Below are 14,216 nucleotides of genomic sequence, written 5' to 3'. Positions count from 1 at the left end.
ATCAATATGTCCGCTGTTCCTCTTGGATCACATGACGATGACGTCATCGCCTCCAACCGGGTCCTTGCCTTGTTGGTGTTAGCTGACAGGCGGCTAACGACACTTTAGCTAATTCGAGCTAAGCTACTTCCTCCTTCCTCCTTCCTCAGCCACTCAAGAGCCAGCTGGCGAAACGACAAACGACCGCTTCTCCCGATGCGTTTCCCGGGGGCAGGATGGCGGCCACACGAACGCTCTGAAACCCCAACGCCTCCTCACCACTTGCTCCATCATTATTATGTGTTCATTTTTCACGCTCGCGTCCTTTAAAGCGGGCGCGACAAGACGATAGCCAGAGGTTTGGATCCCGTGCCGGGCCGACGACGGCAGCGAGACCTCACCCCCTTACGGTCTCGCCACGGCCGGAGGATGCTGAAGCTTTTCGGCGCCCTGGTTCTCGTCGGACTGGCCCTGGCGTGCCTTACCTCCTGGGTGCTGGATAGCTATGACACGGCTTGGCACCCGAAACGGAGTTTACGACACCGGGGAAGCTTTCCCCCATTTCCCGGGGACCAGCTGGAGAACATATTCTGGTTTGTACAGGTGGGACATCCTTTCTTTTGTCATACATATATGTTGTTAAAGCGCTAAATAAATCAATATGTATTGTATTGTATTGTATTGTATATAGTAAATATCATTGTTTTGCCTGGTTGACATCAAAACGTCCATTTATAGTTTCGGTCAACCCTACACTGCGTCAAGACCACACTAGTTAGCTTAAAAAATATTGAAGAACACAAGCAAAGAAAAACATAATAAAAATATGACATATTGTAGCCTGATTAGTCGTGGATTTTTTTTTTAGGGGGGGGGGGTGAAACCACCTGCCATTCATATAATTCTTCATTGAAATGAATGAAAATACTATCACAGTAATCCATTCGAGCCACATATTTAAAAACACTATTTTCAACGTCTTTTTAATCCAAATAAACCCTACTTTCTTAATGTAGACTTATTCGATGTCAATGTAGTATTTTATAGCACATAGTCACAGTGGAATTAAATAGAATGTAAAGAATTAAATACTTTTCGTTTGTCTTTCAAGTCAATGGACATTTGTGCTGCTCCTGCTGTCTTGCCCTCTGGGAACAGGATAATATAGATAAATATGAAGAGTCACAGAGGTTCTTTTTAATGTTTTTTTGTGTGTTTAGAATGTATAGCTGTGTGTAATGTTCAAGTATATGCATCTGCTCCTCAATCATTTGTTTCCAAAAAAAACATAGATACCACATGCTACTAATTAGCTCATCTCGGGTATTTCACATTATTTGCTAGCATCAAGCTAAGTAGTTGCTTTGGGTACAATTGTTTCAATGACTGTATATAGAAACTTTAACTGAGAGTGGCAGTAAAAAGATTGAAGTTTGAATTGTTCACCAATTGAATGCGTTAAACGCTGCATTTTGTAAAAATAAGCATTCCCCGTGACCTGATACCTCTTGTATCTCCTGTTTGCTCAAACATCAGGGCAAACTAAATGACGACTCATACATAGCTTAAATAAATACTTCCGCAAATTGAACTACGACTCAAACTTGAAAATCATGTAAATCAACGTCACGCTTATGTTGAGGCATTTTGAACCACCTGCTATGTCGAAAACGTTTTTAATTTGATTTTTTTATAAATCATTCCTTGTCGCCACCTTGTGACAACCGTAGGCATTAGACAGTGTTTTAGTTATGGGGACCTGTAAAGTTAGTTTCAGAAAAGCTAGCTTATTTTCTGAGTCACTCTGTCTATGATGTAACAAGATGGTGACCGACTCCACGTTGTATGGCCTGACATGAGTGTGTCAACGTCAGTTGAAATGGTGGGAGACTTCGCCCTCTTGTGCAACAACAATACATAAATAACCCAATGTCGAAAGAAAGCTAAAATTGTTCATCAATTGGCTCAACTTGATCTTCATAATAATAATCCGTTTCATTTTAAGCACACAGAGGTGGAGGGAGGTAGAGGATCTGAGGGAACGAGAGGGAATGGAAATTTTAGATATCTTTACTGATGCCACATCTTCTCCAGGTGTCCGACATCCACATCAGCCGCTTTCACGACCCGAGACGGATTCCCGACTTTGAAAAGTTCTGCACCGACACCATCGAGGTCATCAAGCCGTCACTCGTGCTTGCGACAGGTATAGAGGACAGGGGGGCAACAAAATAATAATCCGAACGTCAATTAAAAAAAATGACGGATGGAGTCTAATGTAGAAATCTTCTGGTTCCGACAGGCGACCTGACCGACGCCAAAACGGAGAGCAAGGTGGGCTCCCTCCAGCACGAAGTGGAGTGGCAGGCGTACCACAACATCCTCAAGAGGTCCGGCGTGATGGAGCGCACGCGGTGGATCGACATCCGTGGAAATCACGGTAATGGATTGCCGTCATCGTAACAATCTTTGCTTTGATTTTGAAAAATATTCAAATCCCATTTATTTTCCCTCACACTCCATATTGCTAGTGCCATTCCTTTATATATATACAGGTAGCATCCGACTTACGACCGAGTACTGCTCTGACCAAACGGTCGTAAGTCGAAATGGTCGTAAGTTGAAATCCGTTCAAAATGTTGAAGAGAGACTCGGGGCTAAATGACACGCAAACTCCCCCGCTCTGGTGCCATCACACGGTCGATTGCTGTGCGGGTGTGTGACATGCTGGCTGGCCAAAATTGTCATACGCGTTGCCGGCCTGCTAGTGCGTTGCTGTTTATATATATATATAATATTTATTCATATTTATTCATATATATAATATTTATATTTATTCATATATTTATTTATTCATTTATGTATTTGCTTACTTATTTGTGTATTTATGTGTTTATTTTAAAAAGCGGAAAGGAAAATATGTGTTTGTTTATTTATTTATGTATTTATTCGTCTGTTCATTTATTCATATGTTTATTTATTTATTTATTTATGTTTTATTTATTTATTTATTGGATCCGTCAAGGTCCTTTTCCCAGGCATTTTTTATCTATAATCACAAGTAAAGGTGGGTTATTGATTTAAGTATATACACCACACAAAATATTAATTATTTATTAAAAAAGGGGGAAAAATGAAAGTATTTGTAGGCAGGATCCAGTTTTTGGACTTTCTACTGTTTGTCCCCCTTCAAATTTCCCAACAGCAGATGAGGATATTTGTCAGTGCTGCGTTTTGAGCCCCGAGACAGGAAAGGGTTGAGCTCCACCCGTTGTGCTCTGTGCTCGCTTCTTGAAAGTGAAACCAGATCCTCCTTCGCACAAATGACCAAGGAACTTCCTGTCCTGTCCGACTTCTATTAGGCTTGATATCTTTGCTGTAATGTGAGCTTGTTTCATATGTGGGATGAAACACATCTGTCGACCGCCCGCCATCTTTTTCATCACTAGAGTTGAATAGAATATATTGACTTCAAAATGTTTTTTATCAAATATCTTTTTTGAAAGGACATTGAAAATGTACCTGAATTATTTATTTGTCTACGCTTTTCTTGATAAAATAAGAGGTTTTTTATGAGCAAGTGCAAATGTTGGTTTTGTTTATTATCCAGATGCCTTCAACATCATGTCGCTGGAGAGTGTCAACAACTATTACCGGTGGGTGTGGTTATGATTCAACACCCCCAAAAAAGTGCAGAGCAACGGATGATTTTGGGCCCAATGTGATCATGTGCGCTCTTTAGGAAATACTCGGCCAATCAGAAAGTGGGCTCCTTCCATTACGTGCACGCCACGCCCTTCGGAAACTACTCGTTCGTGTGCGCCGATGCCACGCTGACGCCAGGACCCAAGAGGCCGTACAATTTCTTCGGGATTCTCAATCAGGTGCGGCGCAGCGAGCGGACACGTAAAATGCATCAAATCCTTTGTGTAGTTTTTTTGTTACATTTCATGTTTGCTTTCATCTCGATTGAATTTAATACTGACAACCTCGATTCACGACAGAATGGGCCAGGCCCCGCCTTTTTAAGCCACACCCACATTGTAAGCAATTTTTTTTGGACAATCAAATTGGTAAAGAAACGTTTTTGTGTTTATTTTTATTTTATTTTTTTCGGTGCAGCTTTACATCTATAGCCACAGAAGAAGAAAAAAGGCAAATACTGTCGTAGTTTACGTGGCCACATGACCCCGAGTGACTGTTGCACTTCACAAGTACAGTGATACCTCGGTTTACGATCCCCTTGGCTTACGAACTTTTTGGTTTACGAACGTTAAATTTATGAAAATTTTACCTTGCCATACGAACTATTTTTCTGGATACACATGGAGTGCCACAATGAGTGATGTGTCGTTCGTGAACGAGCCCGTTCTCCTGACAAGAAAATGGCAGCCGGCTTCTTTTGGTCCTCTATTCCCCCAGTCGTCGGTTAAAGCCACATGATTGGTCAGCAGTGAGGGGGGGGGGGGGGGTACAGAGAGAGAGAGAGTGAAGCCATTGTCCAAAAAAGAAAATTGCTGCTGACATTTTTTTGTCCTCTATTTTAAGAAAATTAGAAAGTAGGAAAATATGTTTTATGGGGACCTGGGAACGGATTATTCTCATTTTAATGGTTTCCTATGGGAAATTATTTTTTGGGCTACACACTTATCACCTTACACAGTCTGTCTGTATCCAAGGTATTGTTGTACTCCATTAACAAAAAATACATAAATAAGGAAAATAAAAGTCACCAAACTTTTTTTCTGAAAAACAATTCAAAGTAAACCATTTAAAAATAACATCTAAATCAAACTTTAAAGAAGAATCGAAGTCACTGGTGTCCAAGTCAAGGCCTCAAAGACAAAAAGCCTTCACGCAATATGTGCTAATTGTCGATAGCGATGAGTAAATAACGCAAAATGTGTCGTTCATTCACCAACAAGCTAAAATGAGCCAAGCTAGTATTTTGTACCATTAAACTAACCAACCAAGTTGATGTTGCGCAGACTCAGATGGACATGCTGGACACGTTCAGAGCCGAGAGTCTTAAGAGCAACCAGTCCATCTGGTTCGGCCACTACACCACGTCCACCATCGTATCGCCGTCTCCGGGCGTGCGGGAATTGATGAGGTGAGCGTCGTTTTTTTTTGGGGGGGGCGCCCGCCGCTTCTTGACAAATGCCACCAATCTTGCTTGATCCTGCGTTTCAGATCCGCCGTGGCGTACCTATGCGGCCACTTGCACACTCTCGGGGGCCTGATGCCCGTCCTGCACAGTCGGCATCCTCGCGGGACGCTGGAATTGGAGCTGGGCGATTGGATGGATAATCGCAGGTTAAAGGACAACCGATGACTCCGGACAAGTTGTCCATAATTAGTAAAATGGCTTCAAATGACTTCTACTTAGTGCATTTGACAAAGATCCCACGGCATATAGCTAGATTTTACCTTTTAAGACTCGTGCTGAATATTCAGGAAGTCTTGTTTTTGAGTTCGTGACGATTCCTGATGTGACGTCACGGAAGGAACGCCCCTGACTGAGAAAGCGACACACAATGCATTGTGGGTACTTTGTTAGGTCTGAAAACTTCGTATTGATCTGTGTTGATGGCGAAATTAGAAGGAAAACACATAGATAACGCGATGGTGAATCGTTATGTGTTGCACCATGACTACTATTTGATACTAGCTGACACAAATTCCCAGCAGACAAATCAGCCCATTTCCAACGGAGCTCGGGCGCCATCTTGTGCATTTTGTGGGACGCTACATTGCTGTCCAGACGCCTCAAAATGACACGGAAGGACTTTTATGCTTTCCTCTTCAGAACTATTTGAATCATATTCATAACTGGATGAGTAACAAGAAAGCATCTTCTCCAAATCTGAAGCCATTGTTTTGATTCTTGAGCAAGGCAAGACGTTTTGGCGTGACGTCACGAACAAGTGGGCGGGACCTTCTGAAACTGGCCAATTTGAAGTAGTTTTTGGACACTTGAAGTCATTTTTATTGGTGTTTTTTCATTTGACTGAAAATATCAGCCTGTGTGTTTTGGCTATTTTAGATGCTATAAAACGTTTTTCTGATGTCAGTTATGAAACAAATAAATAATGTCGGTTGTCCTTTAATTGACAGCGATTTAGCATCAGGGGGGTGTGTCTCCCCCCCACCCACCTCTTCGATCCAACGGAATTGCGAACTGTCATCTCCATACAGGTACCGGGTTCTGGCTTTTGACCACGACTTGCTAAGTTTTGCCGACATGAGGTTTGAAAAGTGGCCGGCGGTGGTTATCACCAACCCCAAAGATGCGCAGTACCTGCATCCGGATCTGGAGCCTTTGGACCGCATCCGGAGGTCCACGCACATCAGGTTGGCTCATTCGCGTCTTTGGATTCATAATAATAATAATAATAATAATACATTTCATTTCTAAGCGCCTTTCAAAACTGTCAAGGTCACTTTACGGTCACATGATAAGTTTTTTCTGTGGGTGGGCAGCGGCAGCCACACGCGCCAGTGTTCACTCAACCCGCAAGTAACTCAAATAGATGGAAAGCTAGCTAGCTAGCTAATTGGTAGCCATCAGATAGTCAGCTAGATAGCCAGCTAGACAGCTAATAGGTAGCTATCATATAGCCATTAGATAGCTAGCCATTTTTATATTATATTATATATTATATTATATTATATTATATTATATTATATTAGCTGGCTCGCTTTCTATCGATTTGAGTTACTTGCGGGTTGAGTCAACGCTGACGCGTGTGGCTGCCGCTGCTCACCCACAGAAAAACTTATCCTCTGACTGTAAAGTGACCTTGAGAGTTTTGAAAGGCGCTCATCAATTAAATGTATTATTATAATTATTATTATGTCTTATCAATGTGACGTGTATCTTGTTTAGATCATTTCACGTCTCCCAAACAGGATTCTGGCCTTCTCTGAGGCGGCCATCACGGCGGTGCGTGTCAGTGTGGATGGCGAAGCGTTGGGCGAATGCCAGCCTGCCGGCGGGCCGCTCTACGTGCTCAACTGGGACCCGTCGCGATACCTCACCGGGCTACACACCATCCGAGTCGAAGCGGAGGTCAGTCAACGTCGCGGCGTGACGATGACCATCAGTTTTCGTCATCATTTTAACTTTTTTTTTAATTGTTTTTTTTTTTGGGGGGGGGAATTGTATGTGTGGTATTTTCTCCATTTTGATGAGCTCAAAAATATTCCAGGGTTTTATCAGTTGATCGCAATACAATCATAAATAGATGTTTTGAAAGGGGAGTAAACAAAGCTATTTTCATAAAACAGCAAAACCCTTCACTAAATCGCCAGGGTGGGGTGAGGTTCAATTTGGATCGTTCCTACAACAGACTTCTTGGGCAACATAGGCTTAGTTATGCTGATGAGGTGATACCCAGATCAAATGGGGCAACCCCATACTCAGGCGTCCTGTGTGTGTGTGTGTGTGTGTGTGTGTGTGTGTGTGTGTGTGTGTGTGTGTGTGTGTGTGTGTGTGTGTGTGTGTGTGTGTGTGTGTGTGTGAGTGTATGTGTATGTATATATATATATATATATATATATATATATATATATATATATATATATATATATATATATATATATATATATATATGAAACGCCGTTTCATGTATATTTTGGCCTTGGAATTTTCAGATTTTTTTTTTCTTGAGAAACTAAGTGCGAAAACAAAAAATGTTCAATTTGTAATTATTGTGCCCAAAAAACTCCAAATTATGGTGAAATCGAGCCCAAAAAAATCCACCTTGCAAAATCATTTGACAGGATGATTGAAATGAAACGCTCTTTTGGATCCCAATTTGCTGAATTCAGGACTGGTCGGGGCGCAGCAGTGCGCGGGAGCAGCATTTTTCGCTAGCCAGCGACGGCGTGACCCCCAGCTTCGGTTTTGCGCAATCCTTCATCCTGCTGACGGATCACTACGTGGTGGGCAGGGCCATTTTCACCCTCACCATGCTGCTCAACGTGGGCTTGCTCTTGTCCTTCAGGTTCATGCGCCACTTCCCGCACGGGCAAGGTGAGACCGCCGCTTACCGCCGCCTGGTTACTAGCTAATGGCTAGCTAGCCATTAGACGGGTGGCTAGATAGCTATCTATCACCGATCTATCTATCTATTAGCTATGTATCTGGCTATTAACTAGCTATTAGCTAGCTATCTGGCTGGTTATCTATTAACCAGCTATTAGCTGGCTAGCTTTCTATCGATTTGAGTTATTGAGTGAACGCTGGCGCGTGTGGCTGCCGCTGCTCACCCACAGAAAAACGTATCCAGTGACTGTAAAGTGACTTTGAGAGTTTTGAAAGGCGCTTAGAAATGAAATGTATGATGATTCTGATAATGATGGTTGCGTGCCTGATTGGATGTCCGCCGTTCGCAGGGTGGTCCTCGCAAGCTTGCATGGCGCTGCGGCTGGTGAGTAAGGTGGACCCTTTCTTCTACTCCCTGCTGCTCTTCAACCTGTGCACGGCTTTAGGTGAGACCGACCCTCTTTGGTCCATCTTCGAGGGTTCCGACGCTAACGTGAGCGCTGGGGTTTTTCTCCCTCAGGGCCGTGGTTCATCGGCGAGCTGATTGACGGCCACAGCGGCGCCTGCTTTGCCTTTGGGGTGTTTGTCAACGGGCACTTCCTGGAGGGCAGCCTCACTTACGTCGTGGGCGTCATTCAGGTCAGCTCCTTGGATTTGTTTTCCCTTAAAAAAATGGAAGGATTCACCGCCCACAAAAATGCGTCCACTCCAGTGCCAGGGTTTTTGTCATTTTCACTCAAATTGCAGGACCCACAGAATATTGACTTTTAGCCTACATCAACATTCAGTGTAGCGTAAGAAACTTGAGACTCTCTTGTTTCATCAGAAAAAAAAGTTAATTCCTAAATTATATGGGTCTGGAGTTATATGAGATTGAAATGGGGGCGGCTGTATAAAATACAACACAATATATAGCGCTTTAACAGCTCAGACTCTCTTGTTTCATCAGGGAAAAAAGTTAATTCCTAAGTTATATGGGTCTGGAGTTATATGACCTTGAAATGGGGGCAGCTGTACAAAATACAATACAATATATAGTTGTTTTACAACAGCTTAGACTCTCTTGTTTCACCAGAAAAAAGAGTTAGTTCCTAAATTATATGGTTCTGGAGTTATGAGAGCGGATGTCCAAAATACAATACAATTTTATATTATTAATTACTTCCTGGTTTCACATGAAGACATCACAAAATCTAACATTTTTCCCCCAACTACTTCATGATATGTTTATTTATTTTTTAGCAAATAGGAAATACGTTTGAATTAATCATTTTAAAGATATAGTTAATTCCTAAATGATATGGGTCTGGAGTTATCTGAGCTTGAAATAGGGGCGGATGTCCAAAATGCAATACAATCGATACATATTGATTTATATAGCGCTTTAACAACATCTGAAGCCGGGACTAAGCGCTAAAATGATAAGCTGCCCCCTTGTGGGAGGGAAAAACATTGCCAGAGGTCCGACCAGCGCTTTATCGGCACCCAAGCACGAAAACCCCAAAAAAACCCATGTGTAAATTTTCCTCGGCAGCTCTTCTTCTTCAACATGCCGCTCACCTTGTACCTGTGCTGGAGCCTCCACCAGCGTTGCCGCGGCAACACCTTGAGCTCGCTGCTGCTGCGCCCGGGCTGCCGCTGGCGGTGCCTGGCGCTGCACCTGCTCATGCTGCTGCTGCTGGCCTGGCAGGCGCACTCGTGCTACTTCCTGCTGGAGACCTACGGCCTGCTGGCCTTCCTGCTGTCGCCCGTGCGCACTTGGGCGCTGGGACTGGGCCTGGTGCTCATCTACCGGGCTTGGACCTGCCCCGTGCCGTCCTGGAGCTCGATGGCCGGCGGCGGCGGCAACGGCAAGAGCGTCTCCGAGTCGTCCTGACAGTAAAATGCCGCACTCGCCGCACTCACCGCTCGACTCTAGTACAGTGATACCTCGGTTTACCAACCCCTTGGCTTACGAACTTTGCGGTTTACGAACGTTACGTTTATGACAATTTTACCTTGGCGCACAAACTATTTTTCAGCAAACACACGGAGCGCCACAACGAGTGATGTGTCGCCCGTTCTCCTCACGAGAAAATGGCAGCCGGCTTGTTTTTCAAAGTCACGTCAAAGTCCGCTTATTGTCAAATATGCTAATATGCATGACATACAGCACAGATGAAATTATTGTCCTCTCGGACCCAGCATGCAAGGCACTTATAATGACTTTAACAAACATAATAAACATGAAAACGCCAATTTGCCGGGAGAGGGGCGCCGCTGCGTGTTCACGCGCCGCCATCTTGGGAAAAAGAAAAATAACAAATATGACAACACAAAGACACAGTCATTCATTCTTCAGGACTTGCTGTACCCTCTTTGTGATGACATGAAGCAGTTCTTTCTAGACGAAAGAGGAGAGGATCAAAGCATCCATGTCAGCAGTGGATCAGGGACGTCATGGTGGAATTAATACGTCTACTACAAGCTAAATGTTGAAAGCAAACACTAAGCTGTAGCGTCCATTGACGAAAAGACATTGTCTCACATCTCCTGTCCCACATAAATCCGCTTCAATTCCAAGCCGCGACAGTTCCACATACGCATCTGCGCTCTGCGCTGACGCTGCTTTCTTCTTATCGCTGGCTCCTCAAGCCATGCATCCATCCAACCGCAGACTGTCCAACAGCACTGACCTTTCCGCTGAACAAAGCGGGGCTGTGAAGATACTGCCCATTACAGGCGCAAAAAAACACAATGGGCCCAGAGCTGTCCAGCGATGACAGTCAGTCAGTTTTTGTCCTCTATCCCCCACCCCCAGTCTTCGGTTAAACCCACGTGATTGGTCAAGAACGCAGCAGTGAGGGGAGGTGGTTTAAACATGAAAGAGACAGGCAGACGACAGAGAGAGATAGATAAAATGGATAGAAAACAGTGAAATTTGGACTTGTTTCAACTTTATTGACAGTTCAAAGGCAGAGTGTAGACTGCAAGGTTAAAATATCCCATCAATCAGGCTTCACAAATAACCCGCACTAGCCATCTGTTCACTTGATGCAAAAAGCTATCAACCCAGCTAAACAGAACACAATTGATGAGGAACTAGCTAAGATTATGGCAGAGAAAGCACCTACAAGGGATCATTCCTCAAGATGGTGAAAGAAGAAGGCTACGTTCCTCATCAAGTGTTTAATGCGGATGAAAGCGGCCACTCCATTCCATCAAGCCATCAACAACCATCAAAAAGGTCAATAAAACGACTTTATTATACAGTACAGTTTATTGTTTTCATTATAATACAATAACCCATTTATTATACATAAAATAAGGTATAGTGTGTGTAGTTTTAAGGCTTATTTAGTTGAAAATTTTTTTTGTGGGGACCTCTGAACGGATTATTCTCATTTTAATGGTTTCCTATGGGAAATGATTTTTTGGGATATACACACTTATCGCCTTCCACACTCTGTCTGGGAACCAATTAAGTTCGTAAGCCAAGGTATCACTGTATTTACTGCATTATGCATGTTTATTTTATTCAAGTGTGACGCACTGACGAGCACATTCCCATGCTGTCATGCACATCCGGCGGTTCTCAAATTTAGGGTCGCTGGGGGAGTTCTGCAAAATGCAATGGTGCCAAGGAATACAAATTGAATCCATTATGATGATGATGATGATTTTTTAGGAATACAAAATAAAATTCCATAGTTGAATTCAAAACAATATCAACACGTTGTTACGTAGAATGTAAAAAATTGAAATGTTTTGTGCTTCCTGATTGAATGCAATTCGATTCTAGCCGCTGGAAGAGGCAGCATTCATAAATTCATTTCTTTTATCAATTTTTGGAAGGGGAGCCTAAAAAAAACAAAACTCACCTATCGCTTTTATTGTGAAATCAATATGTTAGCCTGATAGTTTGATTCCCCCCCCCCCACTCCCTTAAAAATAATCTACTTTTTCATGATGCGTTCATGGTTCAATTAGCGATCGGCCATTGAGGCCGTTGACCGCAAATACAGGTAACATCCGACTTACGACCGAGTTCTGTTCCGACCAAACGGTCGTAAGTCAAAACGGTCGTAAGTCGAAATCCAAAAACGTCACGCATGTGCTGCTGCGATTTGTTTACTTCCGCACTTTGTTTTTCAAAGTGTTGCCTTGTCATCGTCACTGCCAAAGGACTTTGAAGAACAACTGCAACCACTTCCTGTCTGATGAAACCGACTCAAAAATCTTGCCAACATTTCAAAAAAAAAACTTTATCGACTAGATTTGCACAGTTCAGGGAACAATCTGAATCGTCTTGGGGACTATGATAAAACTACATAGAATTTACATTATATTCTTCTATTTCTTGGATTTACTCAAGATTAAATAAAATAAATAAATAAAAATTAAAAGTAACATCAATTTGAATTCAAAACTAAATTGCCTTGAAAAAACCCTGAGATGTCGTATTTTCCTTAAGTGTCATTACGGCCTTCGATGGACCAACTGACAGCCTGTGATGTGTTCAATGGCACTCGGAAAAAGCGCTTTTCCGCCATTTTGCTTTCATATCAACATCGAGCCGTTGGGATTCTCAGGAACGCGAGTTTTTGGACGCACACAAATCCCACGTAGTATTTCAGGACATTATTATTATTAATATTTATTATTAATATTATTTTATTTCATTCCGCGTGATCGCTGAACAAAAATATCACAACATCCGTAGACAAATCAACCTGTGGTGGCTTTAAATTGTGATAAAAAAATAAAAAAAAGTTAATGTGATATAGCTGTGAATTGAATCTGGATGCCAATTTTATTTATGATAATATCGTGTGATCTCCCCTCAGCGATAAAAAAAGTACCCGCTAAAGTACCCGTATAATTTATCAGTTATAATATTGGGTGATTTTCCCTTCAGTTTTTTCTGCCTCCACCATTTAACTGTATTTGACTGAAGAAAAAAAACGTACATTCAAAATATGAACACCCCCATTTGTGAATTATTAATAATTTGAATTGATTCCATTCAGCAAACCCCCCTTTTCACTGTGTCCTGTACTGGAGTGAAAAAAAAAAACAGCGACAGAAGTTCAGTTATGAATTCATTGAACTTAACGTGTATATCGGAGCATATTCTCCATAACCATAACGTCCACACAATAATTCTTCATACGTGATGTCTACTGACTGTCGGCGTCGATGACGACAGGTCACGTGCACCCAATGAAACATACAACTGCGTAATCTTGCACTTTGTGTATTTCACAAGGCCGTTTATAAGCACTCTTGTAATTTCACAATCCAATTTGTATGCGTACGAGAGTGAAAAGAAGGGTTGATGGGCGCCCACTGATGACATCGTCATCACGCGGCTGTCAATGTATTTGTACTATGGGGCTTGGATGAATGCACTATCAATGGGCGGCCATCTTACGTTGCCAATATGTATATATATTTTTTTTTTGTACAAATGACACTTTTCCCAGATTTATTGACGCAATAGCCTGCAAGACGCGGTGGCCTTTTTGCCATAGAGATATAAAATAAGATGAAAATGCTGATGAGAAATGAATAGTATTGGAGCTAGGTGAATTGAGCGATTGGCAACGTAAAATGGCTGCCGGTGATCGTGCATCCATGTGTAATAAATCCGTGCTCTGTACTGTATCGTGGATGTCACATGACCACACGCATCCATTTGTAACATTCACACGCAAAAAAATACTTGAGGAGGGTGTTCTGAATGAAAAAGGGAGAAAACCACTTTTTTGTATGAATAGTTTATAGTGCTGTGGATTAAAAAAAACAAAAAGTTCAATACAGTTGTTGTCCCGAGTGTTATTGATCGCATCGTCACTGGGAGATCTTGACGATTTGCTTGCCGAGGTTTCCCCCTCTCATCATGGAGCAGAAGGCAACTGTAAATACAAGATATACTAATTTCGGTAATAATAGAGCGCTTGCACAACAGCTGCAGCTGTAACGAAGCGCTTCACATTATAGTCAACACAATGCAAAATAATAAACAACAGAATACAGTCATACCTTGGCTTACGAACTTAATTGCTTCCCAGAAAGTGTGTATTCCAAACATTAATTTCCCATAGGAAACCATTAAAATGAGAACAATCCTTTCCCAGGTCCGCATAAAACATAATTTTCAACTAAATAAGCCTTAAAACTACACACAATATACCTTATTTTATGT

At 42.3% G+C, this 14,216-nt stretch overlaps 2 protein-coding genes across 4 annotated transcripts in view; one reads left to right on the top strand and one right to left on the bottom strand.

Annotated features, from left to right (window-relative positions):
- The first annotated feature begins 26 nt into the window (after window positions 1-26).
- Window positions 27-13,830, top strand: tmem62 (transmembrane protein 62). The gene is made up of 13 exons (XM_089004042.1): window positions 27-582; window positions 2,074-2,185; window positions 2,282-2,419; window positions 3,590-3,635; window positions 3,722-3,863; window positions 4,968-5,092; window positions 5,173-5,295; window positions 6,178-6,333; window positions 6,892-7,051; window positions 7,813-8,017; window positions 8,380-8,475; window positions 8,550-8,668; window positions 9,564-13,830. The coding sequence occupies exons 1-13, from the start codon at window positions 409-411 to the stop codon at window positions 9,903-9,905; spliced, it is 1,938 nt and encodes a 645-aa protein (XP_088860168.1). The 5' UTR covers window positions 27-408; the 3' UTR covers window positions 9,906-13,830.
- ptgr2 (prostaglandin reductase 2) overlaps window positions 12,700-14,216 on the bottom strand; it is a 6,557-nt gene continuing 5,040 nt past the window's right edge. For all 3 annotated transcript variants that reach the window (XM_089004045.1, XM_089004046.1, XM_089004047.1), the window contains one exon: window positions 12,700-13,926. In XM_089004045.1, coding sequence (XP_088860171.1) covers window positions 13,862-13,926 — 65 coding nt within the window. In that variant the 3' untranslated portion in view covers window positions 12,700-13,861. The remainder of the gene's footprint in view (window positions 13,927-14,216) is intronic.

Source organism: Hippocampus bargibanti, linkage group LG09 (assembly GCF_051943395.1).
Source record: "Hippocampus bargibanti isolate YZ-2025 linkage group LG09, ASM5194339v1, whole genome shotgun sequence".
NCBI classification, from domain to species: Eukaryota; Metazoa; Chordata; class Actinopteri; order Syngnathiformes; family Syngnathidae; genus Hippocampus; species Hippocampus bargibanti.
Note: the sequence above shows the minus strand (reverse complement) of the source record. Positions and strands in the feature narration are given on the sequence as shown.

Excerpts from the sequence above, each read along its gene's own strand:
- tmem62 (XM_089004042.1), top strand. The coding sequence starts at position 409 with ATGCTGAAGCTTTTCGGCGCCCTGGTTCTCGTCGGACTGGCCCTGGCG. Across the intron at positions 2,186-2,281 it reads GTCACTCGTGCTTGCGACAG|GCGACCTGACCGACGCCAAA; the intron begins GTATAGAGGACA and ends TGGTTCCGACAG. Across the intron at positions 8,476-8,549 it reads CAACCTGTGCACGGCTTTAG|GGCCGTGGTTCATCGGCGAG; the intron begins GTGAGACCGACC and ends TTTCTCCCTCAG.